The sequence below is a fragment of the Heloderma suspectum genome, chromosome 3, assembly GCF_057233095.1.
Source record: "Heloderma suspectum isolate Gila_16-S chromosome 3, 16-S_ref, whole genome shotgun sequence".
In the NCBI taxonomy this organism is placed as follows: domain Eukaryota; kingdom Metazoa; phylum Chordata; class Lepidosauria; order Squamata; family Helodermatidae; genus Heloderma; species Heloderma suspectum.
Genome location: NC_139460.1, coordinates 289,181,942 through 289,204,926, shown reverse-complemented (window position 1 = coordinate 289,204,926; position 22,985 = coordinate 289,181,942). Strand labels below are relative to the sequence as shown.

The window sequence follows — 22,985 nt, the reverse complement described above, 5'->3', positions numbered from 1 at the left end:
GAGGTTCCCCACCCTTGACATATGGGCTCTCTTGTGAAGGCCCTTGGGCGCAGTCCAGCCCCCCACCCCCACCATATACACATTCATTGAATGCAAATAAGTCTTCTAACAGAAGCTTTTTTATTTCAGTACTAACTGGCTTTGAAACTTGCAACAAATATGAAATAAAGAATGCTTTGGGGCAAAGGGTGTACTTTGCAGCTGAGGAAAACGACTGCTGTACTCTAAACTGCTGTGGACCATCACGACCATTTACAATGAAAATTATGGACAACATGGGCCAAGAAGTCATACAGCTCATGCGACCTCTCAGATGCTCCAGTTGCTGCTGTCCTTGCTGCTTACAAGAGGTAACTCACTTGCTATTTTGTCATTCTTTCTTTAGGAAAGCCTGACTTGAAACCATCGAGATGCGTTTATTATTTTTTGGAAATATTCTCATTTCATTGACAATGTGACATGACCCGCTGTGAATTTTACACTGGGTCTCTTTGATTAGAACACTGCTTTTGTCAGCAATTCATGTGCTAATTAACAAGCCATGGGTTAACTTGGAGTTGCTTCGGTTATTGGGCGGTATAGAAATGAAATGAATAAATAAATAAATAAATAAATAACCCATGAACAAGCCCAAGTGCCCAGGTTCAGACGTCACGGTAACAATCCTTGAATGTGGCATTCAAGGGTTGTTACTGGAACCAGGAAGCAGCTCACATGCAGCGCAATTAATTAACCCTCTATTAATTAATCCCTGCAATTCGTCGGTTAATTAATATAGGGTTAATTAACCCATGAGTTGCCACCAGCTGCCACTGTTATGTCCATACAGGGTCACCGGCTTCCCATTCTTGGGTTGTTTGATGTGACATGCAAACACAGAACTCTGGGTTGTTGAGGGATGCTGGTTTATTGTTCTGTTCATACTCCGGTTTGTTTGTCCCTTCATAACCCAGGCTTCCAGGTTCACATGTCACATCAAACAACCCAGGAGCAGGGCATTCCTGGGTTGTTTATGAAACAAGATGCAAAGCGGAGTAGCAAGTGCCCAGGAGGCAGCATGCTTGCTCTCTCCAGTGCAGCCCCACAAATTCATAGGTCAAACAACCCATGAGTTGGTGTTACATCCGAACTAGGTCTTATGTCTCTTTTTCAGATTTGTGGATATGTTAGAAAAAACTGAAGCAGAACATTACTTTCTGTTCAGCTGTGTCTAATTTTTCCCCCCAGCTTGAAGTTCATGCCCCACCAGGCACACCAGTTGGGTATATTAAACAAGTCTGGGATCCCTGTCTGCCTAAATTTACTATCCAAAACGAAGCCCAAGAGGACATACTTAAGGTTGTTGGGCCCTGTATAGTCTGCAGCTGCTGTGAAGATATTAATTTTGAGGTAAGTTAACCTTAGTGCCCTGCATTCTGCTCCATCAGATTGACCATAGTCAGCGGCCTATATAATAAAGCAAGCTGTTTGGTTTTGGCAAAGCCTTGTAATATTTGTAACTGGCATTGTTGTCTGGGGAGAAACTGCCAGTTATTGAGTTAGTTGGCTTTTTATATCTATATTTATGGCCCCGAGATTCAGAGTTGAAGGGAAACACCCTCTGCCTCCACAGAGGCCCACTGGGAAGCTGCACCCCCTGCCTCCCAGGAAGAAATGGATTTATTCATTCATTCAGGAGTATTCATATACCACTTCCTATTTTAAAAGTCCCATTAAGACAGTGGTTGGGAGAAGCCAGGGTAAACAGGGTAAACAGGTGAGTTTTAATAATGGTTGAAAGCACATGATGGTCAGTGCCTAACATATCCCAGATGGGAGGTCATTCCAAAGGGTGGGTGCCATGACAGAGAAGCCTGTTGCTGCCAGATGGGACTCTGCAGGATGTGGAACAGACAACACCTCCTCTGAAGATCACAGTGGTCCAACAGGTCAATATAGGGGAAGACTGGCTTTCAGGTAACATGGCAAGGGGGAAACTTACGTGGCCCCATCTGTCAACCAGAAGGGGCTGTTGCTTCAATGCTTGCTTTCCTCTTCCCTCATTCTTTTTTTCCTTTTGTATTGTGTCTGTTAGTCCATGCCCATAGGCTCATAAACTATCCTGTCTTTTAAAATATTTGTACAGTGCTCAGAAAAATTGAGGTACTTTAGGAGTATTAATGATCTGATATTTTAGCTTATTCCATCTCAGCAACTTGAGGCTGGTGGCAACACTGAAACTAAAATAAAGTTTGTACTGGCTACTAAACATTGCTTGTGCCCTGGTCCCCCTAATCTTCTGTTATCTATTGTATCATAATATTGTATCATAATAGAAGGGTTGGACTCGATGGGGTTGGACTCAATGGTCTTATAGGCCCCTTCCCCTACTATTCTGTGATGCTATGATGATTGTTATCCTTGTATTATGATCAGAGTTAGGCTACCACATGTGGGGCTGCTTATGAAGGGGGTTCGGAAACTTCAGCTAGTTCAGGAATATGGCAGACAGATGATCAACTGGGATCTATAGAGTCAATTGCATCTTGCCCTTCCTTAGAGATGGGCATACCCAAAATGCTGATTTTGACTTTTTAAAGCTCTAAACCAGGGATAGGGGTCATGTGACCCTCCAGATGTGGTTGGATTGCAACTCCCAGCATCCCTCACCATTGGCTGTGCTGGCTAGGGCTGATGGAAGTTGTAGTCCAACAAAGTCTGGAGACCCACATGTTCTCCATCCCTGCTCTAGACAGTCTGGGGCAAGGATACCTGAAAGGCTCTCATATTAATTTGCTCATCTGTTAAGATCATCTGCTGATGCCCTGCTCTGGTTGTTCCCACCTTCAAAGATGATATAGGTAGCTCCTGGGACAGTACCTTTTCTGTGTTTGCACCCAGACTTTGGAACATTCTGTCTCAGGAATATTGATCAGGCACCTCATTGCTATATCCTAGGCACCAACCAGTAAATTTCCTCAAGCTTTTGGTGGGTGTTAATTTTTTTAATGGCTTTTATTCATGATTTATTTGGTATTTTACTGGTGGCTGTTTGTTGTTAAAAATTTGTAGTGGATGCTGTGTTTAATTTGTTGTGCCATATGTGGTGGTGGGGAGCAATATCAGAGTAAGGCAGGATAAAAATGTTTTTTTTACAAAAAACAAAACAAAAACCAGGCCCATTGCTGTGCTACTACAATGGGGGGTTGTATCCAGTGTTAGTCCTACTTAAGAGCAGAGCCATTGAAATGAATTGGACTTAGGTTAGACTAATACTGGATACAACTCCTGTTTCCTACACAGCTGCCATTTTGCAGGCTTTGTGCTGTACAACTGTGGTACACAAAAAGGGCTTGTTCTGGTTAGAAGCAGGGAAGCAGACTTTATAACAAGCTGCTCAGGATCTTGTGTTGTGCTATTGCAGCTAAGCCACATTTTAAGATTAAAAAGGTAAAGGTAAAGGTGTCCCCAACCAGTCGTGTCCGACTCTAGGGTGCGGTGCTCATCCTTGTTTCTAAGCCGAAGAGCCAGCGCTGTCCGAAGATGCTTCCGTGGTCATGTGGCCGGCATGACTGAACACCGAGGTGCACGGAACGCTGTCACCTTTCCCGCCGAGGCGGTACCTATTTATCTACTTGCAAATTCTTGCTTTCGAACTGCTAGGTTGGCAGAAGCTGGGACTGAAGACGGGAGCTCACTCCGTCACGCAGCACTCGGGTCTCGAACTGCTGTCCTGCCGACCTTCCAGTCTGCAATTCAGCATCTTAACCGCTAAGAATCTGCCCCAAATTCCACAGTTGCAACCTTATGCCCTGTGGGAAAACTCCAGGAATTGTTGACCTGATCTGATAAACCTGAAAATGCTTTTTGCAAACTCCCTGGTTTTAAATCAAAGCTCTGTTTCCCACTAGTCTGTAGAGAGTTTATTTCTGTTTCCTACTTCTTCAGCTTTGAGCCTCTGCAAAAAGTAAGAATGAGAACCACACACAACAGTTTTTGAGCAAACTAATGCAAGCTGAGAACGTCAGGGTGCAATCCCAAGGGACTGGCACCCGCTAGACAGAGGGCTCTTAACTCAGAGCCCTCTGTCCATTCTGTGCCCCACCAGGTTCATACCAGCAGGGCAGGAGGAACAGCAGAGGACTTTTTAGCCTTTCCTTGTGCTTTTTTCGCTAGATGGGCTGTTGAGCCCATCCAGCTTGCTCAACTTCCTGGGCTGGGTGCTAGGGCCAAGAGGCCTTTTGGATCCAGTGGATCCATGGCCTCTCCCCTCCCTCCCTTTCTCCCCATCCTCTTCCTGAGGTCAGAGCTCAGGCCTCAGTAAAGAAATTTCTGTGGGGCTTTCTGCAGCAGGTTGGGGGGAGAATTCAGGATTGGATCTCTTCCAAGGTTGTAGCTGTGTCTCCAGCCACAGGAGAGGAGATCTGCAGCATCATATGGCCCCTCTGATGCTGACAAATGCTAGTGGCTGGCTGGGGGATGCTGGAAGTTGTAGTTCCAACACATCTGGAGGGTCCCAGGTTGGGAAAGACTGGTTTAAACACATGCACCTATGAAGGCTTGAAATGCCTTCAGTAACTTTCCCCTCACAGGTGTCTCTCTGTCTTTTAAATCTAGGTGATGTCAGTAGATGAGAAGAACACAGTTGGAAGGATTTCGAAGCAGTGGACCGGCTTTGTGAGGGAGGCCTTTACAGATGCTGACAACTTTGGAATCCAGTTCCCAGGGGACCTGGACGTTAAAATGAAAGCCGTCATGCTTGGGGCTTGCTTCCTCATAGTAAGTCTAATGGTCTCAAATCTTATGCTGTTTAGTGATGGGGGCCGAACCTACACGGAGATGATTTTTGAGGCAATTCCATTTAAATATGGATTTTCATGAAATCAAGTTAGCTCCTCCCAGGGCAAATGGTAGCCAATAATGTGGTGTATTCATTAAAAAACGCACACTTGCATAGGGCAAAACGGCACCTGAAACGGCATTTGTTCAGGGGTTGGGTGGGCGTAGCAAATGAGTGGAGGCCACCTTCACACTTCCTCTGCTCCATAACTGCAGTTTCAGAGCATCAAATCTGGCTCCCCCCCCATGCTCCTGCCCCCTCTGTTGCACAACTGTGGAGTTTCAAACCATCAGGGCTGGCTCCTCTCCCCATGCCGGCACACAAACTACAGGCAGAGGAATTCTCCTGGCCCTTCTGCTCCTGTACTTGGCAAAGTGCAGTTGAAGGCAATGAGTTACGTCCGGGTAGACATGTTTGGCGCTCTGCTCTCCCCACGCCCCTGCCCCTGCCCCATGCAACTTTCCCTTCTGCCAATCAGCACCATTTCCACCAGCCTGCGCTGAAGCCAGCTGAGCTCACATGGGCTCCCAAACTGCACAGAAGCCGCTGTGATGGGAACATCCATTACAAAATGAGTTGCGGGGGGGGGGGGACCAGATTTGGGGAAGAAATGCCGCACTAGCTATGGGGAGGGGCATACATTATCTGACATGATCGTCTTGGGGGTGGAGTAGAACCAGAGTAAAGGCTCCGTGTAGATTGGCCCCTTATTGCTGAGCTGAGGCAGTTGCTTGTAGAATCTAAATGTGAGGATGTAGAATCTAAATGTAGAATCTAAATGCCTCCATGCTTGTGCCTGACCCCCCCAGCCTCTGATCAGGCACTGTGAACCCTGTGAGGCTTTCTGAATCCTTTTGGCTGATAGGGAGCATGGTGCAAATATCCCAAGTGCCTAGCTGATGAAGGAAAAGAAGCCAGGTTTGCTGGCATTTGTTAGGTGAGCTGCAATAGGCAATTTAGCTTTGGCACAACACTTTGCTTGCACTGCTGCAGCTTATGTTGATCCATAACACTGAGCTGCCCATCAGCCAGCACTGGGAAGGACTAACTGCCAAATTCCCTTCAACCCAAGGATACAGATGGGAGGGAGAAAAAAATGCTGAATTAAATGAAATGCTTAAGATAATGGAACACACCATTCACTAGGACCTGGTTTGCACATAACAACCCATAGCTTGTTTAATCCATAGGTGGTTGGGGCCGTGCATGGGTAAGCTCACTGCTGCCTGCCCAGTTGCCGTGTCCGTTTTGCTTCCAGATTACAAAACAACCTAGAAACACCCCATTCCTGGATTGTTTGCTGTGATGACCGAACCCAGCAAACTCGGTTGTTGAGGGAGAAACAACCCAGAGTTTTAACCCACGGTTTGTTTGTTGGTTAAAACTCTGGGTTGTTTCTCCCTCAAAAACCCAGAGTGTTGGGTTCGCACGTCACACCAAACAACCCAGGAATGGGGCGGGCATTCCTGGGTAGTTTGCTAAAGCAGATGTAAAGCAGGAGCGGCAAGCGGTTGGTTGTTATGTGTGAACCAGGACTAGGTTGCAGTTGAATGGTGCAGTGTTGGTTATTACAAATATCGCAGTAGAACATGCTGGAAACTTATTCTCCAGTCTTCCAGTGGCACTGCAGTATGTTGGATTATGTGGGTATCAACCAAAGGCTTTTCTCTTAAATAGGTTGGATTTTTCAAAGACTTCTTGTAAAATAAAAATGGGAGAATGTTATAATTTTAGATTGGAGTTTGTCGAATTACTGCCTTTTTTGGTTATTGGTGTTTTTTTCCCCCCCACACCTGTATAGGATTTCATGTTTTTTGAACACGGACAAAATCGGCGCCAGGGAACTGGAGTCTGGTAACAGAGCTCCCATCTGCATTATAAATACTTCGAAGAAAAGCCTCATGTTATTTCTGTTCTTGCTTGGCCAATGCGGAGTGTCGTATAAGAGATTTTCATTAGAACTTTTTATTTTTGTACTATGGCTGCTGCTGTCACACGTATAGTACCATAATGCTCCAATTTATGGCGAGCTGCTCTAGAATTAATAACACACTGAAGTGTATATTGTTTTTATTTCATTTTATTATTTTTGATATATTAAATGTATACCTATAGGGCTGCCTTGAGTGCCATTTTTCTTGATAGTAAGGTAGGGTAAAAATCTAAATAAATAGGATGAGATCCTTCCCTATGTACAGTGCTCTGGGGGGTGGCACACATGGGCAATGCAAAAGTTTGTCGTGAGAAACGGAAAAGGCTCTGTGTCTTAAATTAAGGATCATGCCTATATTTTCTATGCAGAGACAATATAAAGCAAACTTTGAAGATACTACTTTTTGGTTTTGAGTGTTTTATTTTTGACAAATAGCACCTTCCACTATAATGCATATTGAACCTGATAATGTGTGTAAGATTTATTACACACATTATGCTCTTCTCTCCCACCTACACACAGAAATTTTAAAAATATATATACTGAGAAAAATGCCAGTGACAATTGTACAATTGGTGTGTGTCAGAAGGCTTCAGTCTCTTTATATCAAAATGATGAACGATGTGAATGGGGCGGGGGGAATACAAAACTAATGGAAGCTGCAACTCCCTCTGCCTGGCATTTGACATAATCCAATTTATATCCACTTTCAGCCTATTCACTCTTCTACCCAGGAGGGAGGGTCCTGGCACTAAGACTACATCATCAGCAGTAGTCTGTGTTGAAGGGTGCTGGTGACACCTTCAGGCATTGACTTAGGGGCTAAAATTCTGTTCATTTGACTTTAGATTAGAAACCGAGCTTGACTCTGCACATTTTGTCCTATTGTCCTTCAGTTTTTCTCTACTCACCTTCCATCTTGTCACCTTATTTTCCCTCTCTCCCTCTCCCTCTCTCTCTGCTTTTGCCCCTTCTCCCTGTGCTGGCAATACTCCCCCAGACAGGACCAAACTAGATGCTGATTGTGTGAATGCAATTAGCATGCACATTTTAATTTTTTTTTTAAGTGTAAATAGCAGCTGGAGAGGAGGTGGTCCTGAGCACATCAGGTTTTTGGAGGGAAGGAAAGTTTAATCTCCTGCCGACCACCACCATGGTTCTGATTAAAATCCCCCATAACTAAAGCTTCTATCTGCATTGGGAGGGAATCCTCAGCTACTTCCCCTGCCTAAGCTAACAGAGGTGGTCTATGTCTTGGTACTGAGTAGGGATGGTGCAGGGGCCCGATGCTGTCCGGGAATCTGGCAGAACCTCGCCCACACCCCCGGGCCGTGCTCACCAAGCCCCTGTCCCTGCTTGCCCCCTGCTGGCACTCGCCGAGCCACCTGCACTCACCCGGATGGCGGCGTCAAGCTCTGTGATAGCCATTTTCCGGGGGGGAAAGGGTGATCACAAAAAAGCATATACTTGCTATTTCTTATCCTTTTTAAATTTCCTTCCTTTTTTATTATCATTACTATCATTATTATGAGACTTTGATTACTAATATTTTTGGCTAGTTAAATTGTTAAGCTTTGAAGGGCAATATATGGTTAGTGGAAATGAATTGTAGGCTTGTTCCCTTGCTATAAGACTGATGATATGATACTGAAGGTTGATTATCTATGCTGTACTGAATTGTAATATTGGCAATGTTATAGGTATAACTTTTAAGTGTAATGGAGTTTAAATTTAATCCTTTTAAGTAACTTTTTATATTTTTTCTTTTTCTTTCTTGCTTTCTTCTTCCTTTTCCTTCTGTTTTTTTCTTTTTCATTATTGCTGCGTCCTCCTAAGAATACTGTATTGTTGGAAATGGTAGATAATGACTAGGTTGTTGGTACTGTTTATTTCATACTTGCAAGGTCTAAGTACACTTGAGCAGTGCATTACATTAGCTAAATGGAAGAATAGTATCTTACCTTAATTCAGTTCCGTACTGGGGAAAAAAAGACGTGTGGCCTCCGCTACCCCTTGCAGCCACCCTGATCCTCCAGTTAGGCGCCACACCACTCCTTGAACCCAGAGGAGTTGGTCCCAGAGCTTTCAGCCTGGGAAAAAGAAAAAGAGATGACTCACAATAAAATCCATTGCACTACCAGGCCTCAATCCAATGCACACTCACATAGCAGTAAGCCCCATTGAACAAACTGGGACTTACTTCTCAGTGAAATTCCTAAGATTGCCAAAAAAAAAAACCCCACCCCCTAGGAGGGATCATGATTGCACTAAGAGAGAGTTTGGGTCTGATCTCGACATCATATTAAGGGTACAATCCTATGCAGGTTTAGACAGACAAAAGTCCTACAACTCCCAGCATTCCCTAGCCAGCATAGCTGGGTAGCTGGCCATAGCTGGCCAGCATAGCAGCAAAACCCATAGCTGGCTGGGGAATGCTGGGAGTTGTAGGACTTTTGTCTGTCTAAACTTGCATAGGATTGCTTCCTAAAGCACTCATTTTCATTCTCATTTGTCTGTCTGGTACAGCAGCAACACATCACATAGAAAAGGGAAATAACCCATTGTGCAAGGGGAAACTGAGGCACAATCACTGTAACACCATGCCCACAAAGGACTCTTCCCTCATCTCTCTCTATGTATGTATGTATGTATGTATGTAGAGAGGGGCATGTGGAATCTGCATAGTGTAACACAGAAAAAGAGTATATTTTAACCGAGTAGCAACCCATTGCAGAAGGGGAAATGGAGATAATGCTTACAGGGGAGAAGTTGGGTCTGCTCCCATCAACACACTGAAGCAATCCTTTGACCTCAACTTGCCCTGCTCCACCAGCAAGCCATTGCATAGCATCCACTATCTCCTTACCGGATCATCCTCACAGCCTCCCCCCACCCCCAAAGTAACAGTAAGAAGCAACACAGTATAAAAATCCCATTTACCATGGTCTACTCACAAATAAGAAGAACTGGATCACACTGGAGTAATTGCTCAAGCAAAATAGGTTAAACAGCCCCAAACAACTCCACCCCTAACAGGAGATGGGTTTTTTAAAATATCCAAATTATTTTGGACGCAACATAATGCCTGCCTCCTGGCTGCTGCTTTAGCTTGACTGGCTGATGAAATAGCTAATGGCTGCCCTGCTCGCAGGCACACAAATTAATCACTAAATCATAGTTACACGCACTCTCTGATTAATTACATGAATTAAATGTGCACTGCCTGCCGGCATAAAAGTCAGCCTTGGGCTCCACCCATGTTACTGCCTCACTGTGAGAGTGTAGTAAATCGCTCTGGGTGCTGTTTCCTTTATACTCATGTGGGCCAATGGTTTAAAGAAAAGCAGCAGACAGACTGGCTGGAGGTGTTGGGCTGTACCGCCCTTTCCCTGCTATAATAATCTCCTGGGTTGCTTGGAGGGGGTGTTCATTCACAGAGAGATCTTTTTTAGGGCGATTGTCATTCTTCGGTCATGGTTTTACCCTCACGCTTTACACAACGCCATTGCCCTGCAACTGTTGTCCCGCCTCTTTCCCCCATTTTATTTCTTAACGGGGAAAATGCGGTATTTTTTGAGGTAGCACCATCAAACTGCCACTTCCTGCCCATATACTTCTGCCATGATGCACTGCGCTGCTTTTGTGTGGGCGGTTCTTGGGGGTGCAGTTATCATAACGACGCCTGTGTGATGGAGTGGGAGTGTCCCCCTGCCAAGCCTGTACCCTTTCGCCTCTTTGCCATTCTGCTATTGGATACCAGACAGCACAACATGGTGGGAGTCTGTAAGCTTGGTAGAGGGGCTTGGCTGCCTCTCCTCCCTTTCTCCTTCTTGCCTGCTCCCACCACCGCCCCAACAGCGCTTGACAATAGGATCAGGGGGATTGCTCTGCTCTGCCAGTGCTGCCCGGAAAACTTTTTAACCCTTTCTATTCAATCCCTATGTATACACAAATGACAGAAGTGTAACCCCTTTCCATTCAATCCCATCTCCCAGTGTATACACAACTAAGTGTTACTGCTTGCTTTTACAATGACAATACTGACTTGCGCATGTCGGGGGTGGGCGGACTTCCAAAGTTGCGAAGTTTCAGCACTTCACACACAAACGAGAGAAGTGTAACTGCTTGCTTTGGGGTGGGGGAGATACCCCAGAGGGAGTGGACAGGGGCATACAATGCTGCTGAGATCCAAAAACATCCTGCCAGGGTCCACCCACCAGTGTAAATGGCAGGTAGAGTTATGCAGTTAAAGAAAAACCAGCTATGCAGAGCCCATTCAAATCCCGAAAAGAATCCAGAAGAAGAAGGTACAGTAAGTCATGGGATAAAAGCTTCTGTGTGAAGGAGATCGGGATGGTGAAGATGCTCAAATAGGGCATCCAAAGAGCTCAGGACTGGTGCCTGAGGAAATGAAGACGTAAGCATACCCAGCCCTCTGCTCCTTTCCACACACACAGTTTGGCCGCAGGCAGGGCCAATCACCTGGCTGCTGTATATGCGTGGATAGGATGCTGCGCACATGCGCATCACTGGCAAAAACATTTAAAAACAAGTTCTATTGTTTGCAGCCATTGGAGTTGGATCGTAGATGGGGCCCTGCCCAATGCACCAAAAGGAACCGTCCCTGGCTCCTTTTCAGATTGCCACTGAAGAGCTTTTAGCCAATCTGATGGACTATCCTGTTGAAACTCTTATCAATAAGGAATTGATACAGTACCTCCCTATGGGCAAGAGCCTGTTTCCCCAGCAAACTCAGACTGCTTTTAGTATTTCCACAATCTTCGGTCCAAGATCAGTACCCATGAACCTGCATTTGGAAATATCATTGGCTCAGGTTTACCAGATACATGGACACACATGTATTACGTCCACATTTCCTGTTTAGTGTGGAAAATATCACGTTTCCCCATGGCAATCATGACATATACTGCTACCCTGAGAGGCTGAGGGTCATGAAAAAAATATATAAACCAGTAGATTTACCAGTCAGACTGTCTTTCAGAAATAGTCTTATGCCTCTAGGCAAACTATCACTTCCTCTAATAGTGAACTCCGATACTAAGGTATGATGGCTATGCAACCAAAATGGGACTACAGAGAGACAAAAGACGGGTATTGGTATGCTTGCAGGAAGCCCAAGCTTTTCAGAAGTAGAAAAAGTCAGGGAAGAAACCTAAGGGGGCAATCCCCCCCACCCACAGTCTGATAGGGACTGAGCATGCTTAATAATCACAGCCTGCTGAGTGTTTGGTGGGTTGCGGGGAGAACTGGGGAAGGGAAATGGAATGGAATATTCTAAAAGAGGGCATGGCTGGCTGGATGCGGAAGAGGAGCACTCCACGCTGCAACACTTTGTTTAGGTTACGTGCATACCTCCTATAGGAAGACAAGGTGGATTTTTCTGACTGGGTGGTGAAGGTGGTTTATCTGAATTATGGAAAAGAAATGGCTATGTTTCTATATGTACGTGTGTGGGGGGGGTAATATATTTAAAAATGAATGAGGATGACTAATTATACTTCATTTTGCTTCAGGAAGGCAGAGTCCGTAAGCATTACACCTTTCAGCAAGTCCTCGCTAGGTGGCATCAAAGGCAATTCGGCGGAGCAGACAGGCCATAGGTGGCATCAAAGGCAATTCGGCGGAGCAGACAGGCCAAACATTTACTAGGCTAGTGATCACATGGGCATTTTTACATAAATCTACACGCTGAGAAAAAGCCTTTCTGAATCAGGTCGAAGTTCCACTATGTCTCGCATTTTGCTTTCTAGAGCGGCCAGCCAGATATTTCAAGGAAGCCCAAGAGCAAGGCATGGAGGCTATAGCCCCCTCCCCCAACAACTGGTAGTCAGCGGTAGCAGGTATAGCAACTAATCTCAATTCTCCAAAAGTCTATCCTTATATAGCCAAAATTGCACCACCCAGGCACAGGAGGGAGGTCTCAGCATGCTTGGGAGAACAAGCATGCAGAAGTTTGTTGTGGTTTGCAGAAATACCAAAAATAAAACTCTGGTTTGCAGAAATACAAACAATAAAAAATTAGGGAAGAAAACCTGAAGGGCATAACAGAAAACCTCAAAGCAGCCAAATGAGAAGTGCATATTCATTCATTTATTATTTATTTATTAGATTTGTTAGCCGCCCATCTGGCTGGCTAGCCAGCCACTCTTGGTGCCATGGGCATGAAATGCTGACCATTGTGGGAGGGGGAATGAGGAACGGAACAGAGTATGCTGGGAAAGGGCATGGCTGGCTGAACAGGAGCACTCCACACGGCAACACGTTATCGCAGGCCCCATTTGCACTGTGTCCAAATGGAACCTCTTTAATTTCATAACTAATAGCTGTTGATAGATTTGTTCAACAGCTGTTAACTCTTCATGCAAAAAGGAGATGAGAAATATTTGCAACCCAGATGTGTCTTCTGGCCAGGATTTAAGTTGGGCATTCACACAACAAAATAAAGTGAAACAAATGTCATGTTCCTGGGAAGCTGGCAGTGAACTATTTGTCATACAGATCAGTATTTAGAGCCCCTGTCCCCCACTCCCTCTGCTGTCAAGGAAAGCCCCAGACATTGCCATGGCATGTGCATGAGTGAATCTACTTTATATGAACAAGCTGACAGCAAGCCCCAGGGTTGTACTAAACTGGGATATATACCAATATTTTGGTGTACACATGTATTCATTCCATTTCAAAGTCTGAACGTTCTAAAAGAGATAAGATTATCAGTCATTTATGCATACAGGGCACATCTCTGGAGATTCGTCGTCCCTGAAAAATTAACTCTACCCTCCCCAGCATAAAATGGTTCTATTTCTTTTCCACTAACACCCCCCCCCCCCCCAATCTCATGTATGAGAGGCAGCCATTGCCTCAGAAGCTAAATCTTCTCTCCCTGATACCCCGGTCATTTTCTCTGGTATTGCTACTATTTAGTAGCCCTTTCCTTAGAATTTTCTATTCTACAGATGACAAGCTGAGGCTGTGAATTGTCCAACAAGGGTGCTCGAGTCTGCAGCCCAGCCAGCATTGAAAGCAACATGTCAACTACCAGGCTACACCAGCTCTGGCAACATTAAAAATGTAACTGCAAGTCTATATATTCCAGATTGTGAGAAAACTGATATTTTGAAGTGCGTGTCTGAGGCTTTTAAAATCCCTGACAGTGACTGCATCTAAATAACTTAGTCTCGCCGCAAGGCTCCTCGTTGGCCTGGCTTGTTTACTACTAGCACTGAAAACCCCTATTTCATATCAAATAAATATATAAGCATGGGTCTTAATTCTGGCGGCGCTCAGGCCTGGAATGTTTCTGCAATCCGCAGGGTCAGCCCTGGAACGCGGGAGGCACAATCAAGCGGGCATGCTCCTGAACACGTGCAGAGTTCCCCTGATTCCCTCCTCACGGAAGGAATCCACAGCCCGCCTCGGGCCTCCCAAGCGGGCTTCACACGCTCCAAGTTTAGCGACGAAGCACTGCTGCATGTTGCCAAAGGTGCCTTTGGCGACACTGTAAAGATGGTTCCGCGGCAGCGGACGGCTCCGGCTGCCCAGGCGCCCCGGGCGCGTTTCTGCTTCCCCTTCTTGCTGGCGGCAGGGCCGATCTGGGCCCGGCCCTCGCTCGCCGCCCCCGTTGTCGCCTCCCCCGCCCACGAAGGGCTGCGTGCGCTCTCCTCTCCCCTCCGCCGCCCAGCCCCTCCTCTCTTCGCTGCAGTTGCAAGGGCGGGTCTCTAACGGGGCATCCCGGGCACTCGGCGTTTCCAAGCCCGCTGGCGACAGAAGCAGCGAACGGGGACCCAGAAGTAGCCAAGGTACTGATCTCTTCCCCCGGGCCTGAGCGGACGAGCGAGCGGCACGGGATGCGGGGTGGAGACGGCGGGGACGGGCTCCGCGCGCCTTCGCGCCGAAGGAACTCGCTCGCGACGGGGGCGTTCGCCAGGGCCCAGCCGGCCGCGAGGCGCCTCCTCCGCGCCTCCCAGGTCCCAGAAAGTTGCGAGCACGCGAGGGGCGGGAAACCAGAAACTCGTTCCCCTCCCCAAGCGGGTCGGTTCCGTCAGCCCTTGCGCCGCAGAGGCCAAAACCCGACCGGGGCAGCTTTCCTGCTGTCGCTGGGGGAAGCGTCACCTGCTGGCTGTCTGCCTCTGGGCGAGCTATTCCAGCCACAGAAGCGTCACCTGTTGGCTGTCTGCCTCTGGGCGAGCTATTCCAGCCACAGAAGCGTCACCTGCTGGCTGTCTGCCTCTGGGCGAGCTATTCCAGCCACAGAAGCGTCACCTGCTGGCTGTCTGCCTCTGGGCGAGCTATTCCAGCCACAGAAGCGTCACCTGTTGGCTGTCTGCCTCTGGGCGAGCTATTCCAGCCACAGAAGCGTCACCTGCTGGCTGTCTGCCTCTGGGCGAGCTATTCCAGCCACAGAGCCCGTCTCTCCAAAGTCAGGTAGTGAGCATGGTGCTGAGTGAGCGTCTCGGTTATGTTGTGCGATTGTTTCGAAGTCGGTTCTTAATACAAAAGTATCGTCACCGGGGGTGGGGTGGGGTGGGGGGCGACGACGATCAGGGCCAGCTGCTTTTCTCCATGAGTTTAAAATAAATAGCAAAAGAAAACATGGTGTGTGCGTGCGGACTCTGTCTGTTGCCGTTTCAAGAAGTGTGCGAGCTTTGCACTTGATGTTGGTCGTGTGCAAAGATGTTCGACTGCAACTCCCGTCAGCCCCACCCAGATGTTGAACTGCGACTCCCACCAGCCCCACCCAGATGTTGGACTGCAACTCCCACCAGTCCCACCCAGGTGTTGGACTGCAACTCCCATCAGCCCCACCAAGCGGTGCTGGGTCGGGGTGATGGGAGCTGTAGTCCAACAAGGCTGCACGTTCCCCACCCTTAAGATTTAGGGAAGAGAAAAACTGTGGTGGTGGGGGGGTCATTTTGACCAGACAAGCTGAGAATGAAAGGGTTAAACAGTCATTTTTTCCCTAGCTCTCACAGTAAATATGATATGGGGGGGGGGTGGAGTGGAGACATGGGCTATGTTTGCTCTGCCTCCCATCCAACATCAGCCCACAAATCTTAGTCTTATATAAGGGTTGGGGAGGAAACTACATTGCCACTCTTTCTGCTAGTTATTTGGCCTTTAGCCAGTCAAAGTTAGTCATGACTTGAGTCTCGTTGAAACTGACATTAATTGCAACGGATGTCCGTTCCCTTTTGGTTTGTTGGGAAATGCAGAGTGATGTGGACCTGTTTGCACAGAGGTAGAGCCGCCTCTTTTGGTGGCTTATACCCAAATATGTCTGTATTGGATTGCAGTCCTTTAGCAGGATTGAGGACCTTGTGTTTTGTTCATTTATAAATGGCTCTGGATGAGTCCAGATTTTTCTCAGTACAGAACCTGCAGCCACCAAGGAGTCCAGTAAATCCTCTTAAAGTGGGGGAAGCAGGAGAACTGGTTCTTGCCTTTATGGCAAAGAGGGAATTTCAGCAATGAGAACAACTGTGCCTTACACTGGATGAATCCTGTAGGATGGGAAACTCTGAACCTTTAAACAATTGCTCTTGTCTTTCATCAGGGCTGTGGTCGGCTCCTGATATCCATGGGCAGCTGCGCTCATAGGACTCCCTGCTGATGCCTCCCCCGGGCCCCCATTTTTTTAAAAAAGTTTCCATCCTGGTACTCCAGGGGTAGCACCCAGCTGCTGTGTCCCACTGCCGTTTATTTTTCCCACCAGGCCCCTGACACAGTGTCACTCTGCAGCAAATTCTGTGGGAAATTAAAATAACCACCTGCCACCCAGCACTGCTCAGAGCGCCACTGCTGTCTGCCTCCATGCCAGATGGGCCCACCAACAAAAGTACCCTGCTGAAGGCTATTTTTTGCCCAGAGCCCTTTCAAGCCCTGAGCCAGTCTGTTGCCTTCCATACCAAGAAGACAACGCTAGTACTCCTGTCTCTAATTCTGTCATATTAGCCAATACATTCATTTCAGCAGGTGTTACAGGTCATGCAAGGGCCCTCTTTTACACAACTATTAAGGTGCTGGAGACTTTTTTTTTGTATCTAGTGCAGCAGGAACTGCGAGCCTTTCTACACGATGCTTTTATTGTGCACTTGTGATTTCTCACTCACAGTAGTCTGCCGGTCCTTTACATGACATTGCCATCTTCCAGGGCTTCTCCCATGGTTCGCCAACATTTTAGAGGGTTTTTTTCTAATGAGGAAAGTCTGGCATGTTTCTGAACGGAGGCATGAAACGGAGTATATTTGTGCAATTTCGCTATACCGCAGCACCACCTAGTAGTTGTGTAATGGAACGTATAGAAAGGCAGAGAAAGAAAAAAACCTGGAACAAAACCACGGCTAACAGAGCCAATGTTAATCCCACAAAGAATCCAGAAACAGAAGCCTCAGTAAAGTGGTGGGTTAAAAGCCTCATGTGGAAAAGCCCTGCATTGCACAGGGAAATGTCATTAAAACATCTCGTGATCTCTTGACTGTGTTCTCTGTCAAACTTTGGCAATGGTTTCATTGAAGTAAGACATATAGACTGGGTTCACATGATCATTGCAGCCCACTGTAGGTTACACCACCCCCGAGCCCCAGGATCTCTATTCAAGCCCCCCACCCCAGGTTCTTGTGTAGGCCATGGGTTCTGGGTGGTTCATTAACCACCCCAACAAGCCACCTTCGCTGGGTTTGGACAACCAAAGAAGCCGTGCCCGGCAAGGGTAATTATTAGTACTGTGCCAAAAATTTCTCCCACACTTTTTCCTGACCATTCTCATTCAATGTGACAGAAGAGAAATAGCTTTTGAAAAGAAATCCAGTGGTGAAGAAATTTCAGAGAAGTTCTCGTGGGTTGGTCTTGGGTTTCTTGGGCTTACCTTACTTAGGAGATGGCTGAGGAGTGAGCACAAGTGTCCTGTTCTTCATTGTACGATCATCTCTCTGGCCTCCTCAGCATCCTACTCTTCAATTAAAGCCCAGTTTAAGGCACCATGAGGTAATTCCTCCCATTGAGCTTTTTCAGATCAGGACACGCAGGCAGCCTGGGAGCCTAGCTGTGATTCGGTAAGCTCAAAAACATCACAAACATAAATTATGAAACATCCTGAATGAGGCAGAACAATGGAAACCTCATTCATGGGGGGAGAAATCTTTTAGAAAATTGGAGGACAGATTTTGGCAGAGCGCTAGCTCCACCTCCTCCCTGGAGCTAGACACACCACTGCCCCCACCTGCATTGCGGTGGATGCAAACTGGGGGCCGGCCTGCCAAGACAGTTGATGCTGTTGCAGCATGAAACCCCCCAAACCCCTAACCAAAAAAGAAAGAAGCTGTGCTACAAGCCCTGCCAATGGGGAGCCCTACCTGGGAGAAACTGTTGAGAATTTCTCCTCCCACTGGGGAAGTTTAGTGAAATTGTCCCTCAGATTTCTCTGCCCACAAGTAAGGTGGGGAATTCTGAGAGGCCATGTGTGCATGGCTGTAGTAATTATGTAAATCGGGCCAGCATACAGCTGGCATGCCAAGGGGGGCTAGCAAGCCACCATGGCTTAATCTCCCTTGCGCGAACCAGGCCATATCAGGGGTGCAGAACCTCAGGTTCGGGAGCCAAATCTAGCCCTCCAGGAGCCTTAATCTGGCCCTCTGAGATTCCCCAGAAGGCCTCAGCCCTTTGTCCTGGCCTCACCCTCCCCGTTCCAAATATCAATATATTCGTGGTTTCCCAGCTTGTGCGCGCGCGCGTGTGCATGCAGTTTTTTCTCCATTTTAAGCTAAAATACAGTCAGGGCCAGAAATACTGGAAAAGGATAACTGTTTAGGCAGTTGGCCTCTGTACACCACCACATTGAAGTCGAAAGGAAACACACCCTGATGGGAGCGAAGTCAGGACTTTCAGCTGTAATTCAAGGGGTTTGACAAAAGCAGGGCACTAACCATTCAGGAAGGACAGCCAGTGGCATACACACGCACCCATCATTGGTGGCTCATAAGTAATGGAATGAATGGCTGACAAGCAGGTGCATGGCCAGGTGTGGCCTGTTTCCTGGGTGCCCCATGACCAATCAAGCAGATAAAAGGCCTGGAGGTGGTTCTGAGTGTTACATTTGCATTTCGTGGCTGTTCACTGGAACTCCCAACATGAGGTCCAAAGAGGTTTCCATGCGAGTGAAGGAGGCCATCATTGGGCTGAGGAAACCAAATAAACCCATCAGAGAGATCCCAAAAACATTGGGAGTGGCCAACACAACAGTTTAGAACATCCTGAAAAAGAAGGAATTAACTGGCAAGCTCAGCAACAGCAAAAGGCCTGGGAGACCACGGAAGACAACTAAAGTGAATGACCGCAGAATTCTGCTCATGGTGAAGAGGAACCCTTTCACAACATCTAGCCAGGTCAAGAACATTCTTGAGGAGGTAGGCATGTCATTGTCAACATCTACAGTCAAGAGACAGCTTTATGAATGTAAATACAGAGGCTTCACTACAAGGTGCAAACCACTGGTAACGCTCAAGAACAGACAGGCCAGATTAGCCTTTGCCAGCAAACACCTAAAAAAGCCTGCCCAGTTCTGGAATAAGATTCTTTGGATGGATGAAACCAAGATGAACTTGTACCAGAATGATGGGAAGAGAAAAGTATAGAGAAGGAAAGGAACAGCTCATGATCCAAAGCATACCACATCATCTGTCAAACATGGCGGAGGCAGTGTTATGGCATGGGCATATATAGCTGCCAATGGAACCGGGTCACTGCAGTTTATTGATGACCTGCCTGCTGATAAAAGCAGCAGGATGAATTCTGAAGGGTATAGGGCTATACTTTCTGCTCAGATTCAGCTGAATGCTGCGAAACCGATAGGATTCCGCTTCATATTGCAGATAAATAATGACCCAAAACATACAGCAAAAGCTACCCAAGAGTTTCTCCAGGCAAAGAAGTGGGATGTTCTTCAATGGCCAAGTCAGTCACCTGATCTCAACCCAATAGAGCATGCTTCTCACTTACTGAAGACAGGACTGAAGGCAGAAAGACCCACAAACAAGCAGCAGCTGAAGGCAGCTGCATTAAAGGCCTGGCAAAGCATCTCGAGGGAGGAAACTCAGCATTTGGTCATGTCCATGGGTTCCAGACTTCAGGCAGTCATTGACTACAAAGAATTTTCATCCAGGTATTAAAGGTGATCCTTAAGTTTGAAATGATGTTGGTTTGTTCCATTACTTATGAGCCACCAACAATGGGTCTGGGTGTATGCCACTGGCTGTACTTCCTGGATGGTTAGTGCCCCACTTTTTTCAAACCCCTTGAATTACAGGTGACAGTCCTGACTTTGCTCCCGTCTGGGTGTGTTTCCTTTCAACTTCAATCTGGTGGTGTACACTTTGGCAGTGTAACTGCCAAAACAGTTATCCTTGTTCCAATATTTCTGGCCCTGACTGTATATTGGCATTTTTGGAGTTTGGATCCTGTTCCTTTTGCCTTAGGCCATGCCACCTTTTGGCTTCAGCCACATCTATTGCTGGAATCCCTCCGCCCCCCCTCGACTTCCCCTAAATGGAATTTGGCTCTTGGGCTGACTGAGGTTCTGCACCCCTGATAAATAGGGTCGGTTTGCATGATCATGATGTGGTTAACAAGCCACAGTGGCATATTTCCCCCTCTGCGTGTGCTGGCTGAGTTTCCCTAATCACCGCTGGCACAGCTTGTTGTGTCATCTGTACCTAGGCAGCATGGCTTATTTTGGGGGTGGGCAGGCGGCTGGCCAGAGACACCAACCCTCAAATAACCTAACAACAGCCCATGGGTTATTTAATCGTGCGAACTGGCCCACTGTCTGCTTCTTCTTTGCCTTTGGTTTTCAGATTGCTTGGTCGTGGTCCCTAGTTGCCGGCCAGTGTTTTGCTGTGTTGCTATCTTAATTTCTCCTCCAAGAAACTCCAAGACAATTTACAAAATCCTCTTCCTCCTTCATTTTACCTTCACAACAACTCTGTGAGGTAGCTTAAGCTGAGAGTTAGTGACTGGCCCAAAGCCACCCAATGAGCTTCATGGCCAAGTGGGGACTAGAACCTGGAAAAGTAATTCCTAGCTTTAACACAGGGGTCCCCAACGTGGCCCCCACAGTGACCTTCCAGGGTGCCCATGAAGCTCTCCACTCCCTGCCCCCTTCAAAAAATTATTTTCATATTAAAAAACCTTGAAAAATGTTAGGGTGCCAGGTTCTCCTTCTGTTCTTGAACCTGCTGCTGATCAGCTGTTCAGCAGGAAGAGAAGGAAAGATTTGCTTTCTGGCCCTGCTCAGTTTTCTTCTTCCCACACAGTCCTTCCCCCTTTGCGATCTCGTTCTCTCTCTCTCCCCCACTGCCCCACTCCCAGCCTCTAGCTCTGCTATTTCTGTCTCCCCAGTCTTATTCCTCACTCTTTCTTTCCCCTCTAGCCTTGCTTTCTCTCTCCCCCGCCTTGCTGTTTCTCCCCTTCCTAGCCTCTCACTGTTTCTCTTTACCTTGCTGTTTGCCACACTGTTTCTCCCCTTCCTGGCCTCTCTCTTTCTCTCACTATTCCCTCCTTCCAGTCCCTAGCTTTGCTCTTTCTCTCTCCCAGCCCCCCCCCTCACACACACACACACACACACACACACACAGCACTTTCCTGGGCAGGGGCTCTGATGGCACAGGAGGAGGTAGTTTAGACCCTTCCTTTGCTTGTACTCAGTTTCTTCAGTGAATTACTTGTCTTTTGACAAGCCAGGTCCTCATGGCTGGTATTATGTAATTTGCCACATCCTCCATGGGAGCCATTTTGTGGTGGTGCCCACAGTAGTTACTCAAATTTCCAAATGTGCCCACAGGTCCAAAAAGTCCCCCCCCCCTCTAACATGTTAGTTTAGACATGCTCGAGCTAGACCAGGACACATAGAATTTCCCTTTGGTCTTTGAATTAAATACATCCACCACTGCCTTATTTTGAAGGTTGTTGTCAATTTCAAAGGCAGTTTCTTCTGTAGCTGCAGGTGGCTGGCTGGGTCCTTCTCTTTGAAAAAGCCTCCTTAGATAAACAAAACTAGAGGCATGACTCTTTGGATCCCTACCAATTAAGCAGGGTGTGGGTGGTGGAAATATACACATGTGTTTTTGAACAGTATAAAATGGCAATCCAAACACAATTACAAATTATACAAGGGGAAAAAAACCCATTAGATTTCCACACAGCATCCACATCAGGAAGTTGTATCACTTCCTTATCTTACAGCTGTGGACAATTCGTACCCAAGTGTGTTGTAATGTGGAGACTATGAGCTCAGCTGACTGATACTTTCAGACTGCACCCTTAGCCCTCCTTGGATGACTCCTAACTCCACAGGCATAGTTCTACCACTGGCAGTATTCTCATCATTGGTAGGTAGGTTGTTTCAGGATTGGTGTGGTGGCTTTTGATTAACTGGATCCAGATCCCCTCTGTTTCCTCAAGAGGCCTCCAGACCACATCCTTTGGCTATACTGGCTTGCTTGGAGGTGGTATAGTCCCCCCATTGATGCCGAGAGAGAATTCTACAAAAAGAGAAGGTCTGCCAGGCTGAAAACCACAGTAGAGCATGAGCCGGCTGGCCAGGTTTAGGAAGTGATGCCCGGTCACTTTGCTCCCCTCCACCCCAATTAGGTCGCACTGCCCAATATAATTGTGTGCACAAGTAGACTGTTCCCATGAAAGAAGAATGTAGTTGAAAATAGTGCGTAAAAAATGCTTTCTTTTCTCTCAGTAAAAACAGAAGTGCTCCTGTTTAGTTACATGCAGTTCAGAAGCAGGACTGCTCTGGATGTTTTGCATTCCTGTTAGAATAACAGAGCATCTCCAAGTGGGCTGCCATGTGGAAGAACCCAGTACTATAAAAATGGCAAACAGTAGTTGCAGAAAAGCACTGCTGTCTTTTTAACGTTTCAGAAATACTTTGTTGTTCAGTCGTTCAGTCGTGTCCGACTCTTTGTGACCCCATGGACCATAGCACGCCAGGCCTTCCTGTCCTCCACTCTTTCCTGGAGGGTGCTCAGGTTCATATTCATTGCATCAGTGATGCTGTTCAGCCATCCCATCCTCTGCCGTCTCCTTCTCCTTTTGCCTTCAATCTTTCCCAGCATCAGGATCTTTTCCAGTGACTTTTCTCTTCGCATTAGGTGGCCAAAATATTTGAGCTTCAGCTTCAGTATCTGTCCTTCCAATGAGCAGTCAGGGTTG

The 22,985-nt window shown here is 47.0% G+C and overlaps 3 protein-coding genes across 11 annotated transcripts in view; 2 read left to right on the top strand and 1 right to left on the bottom strand.

The window, feature by feature from the left end:
• LOC146351400 (phospholipid scramblase 1-like) overlaps positions 1-7,148 on the top strand; it is a 31,743-nt gene extending 24,595 nt beyond the window's left edge. For 5 of the 7 annotated variants that reach the window (XM_084847230.1, XM_084847232.1, XM_084847229.1 and 2 more), the window contains 4 exons: positions 130-350; positions 1,228-1,389; positions 4,597-4,758; positions 6,621-7,148. In XM_084847230.1, coding sequence (XP_084703356.1) covers positions 130-350; positions 1,228-1,389; positions 4,597-4,758; positions 6,621-6,677 — 602 coding nt within the window. In that variant the 3' untranslated portion in view covers positions 6,678-7,148. Of the gene's footprint in view, positions 1-129; positions 351-1,227; positions 1,390-3,471; positions 3,599-4,596; positions 4,759-6,620 lie in introns of all 7 variants that reach the window. The other 2 variants (XR_014789593.1, XR_014789592.1) reach the window with 1 other exon arrangement.
• Positions 1-14,821, bottom strand: part of LOC146351399 (uncharacterized) — a 40,938-nt gene extending 26,117 nt beyond the window's left edge. Inside the window, exons 1-2 of the mRNA XM_084847243.1 lie at positions 13,416-14,821; positions 8,714-8,842 (exon numbers count right to left, since the gene is read on the bottom strand). Of these exons, the coding sequence (XP_084703369.1) occupies positions 8,714-8,842; positions 13,416-13,435 (149 nt within the window). The 5' untranslated portion in view covers positions 13,436-14,821. The remainder of the gene's footprint in view (positions 1-8,713; positions 8,843-13,415) is intronic.
• LOC146351398 (phospholipid scramblase 2-like) overlaps positions 14,469-22,985 on the top strand; it is a 43,334-nt gene continuing 34,817 nt past the window's right edge. For all 3 annotated transcript variants that reach the window (XR_014789591.1, XM_084847226.1, XM_084847225.1), the window contains exon 1: positions 14,469-15,194. Coding sequence is in view for 2 of the 3 variants with exons in the window: in XM_084847226.1 (XP_084703352.1) it covers positions 14,618-15,194 (577 nt within the window). In the remaining variant the exon portion in view is untranslated. The remainder of the gene's footprint in view (positions 15,195-22,985) is intronic.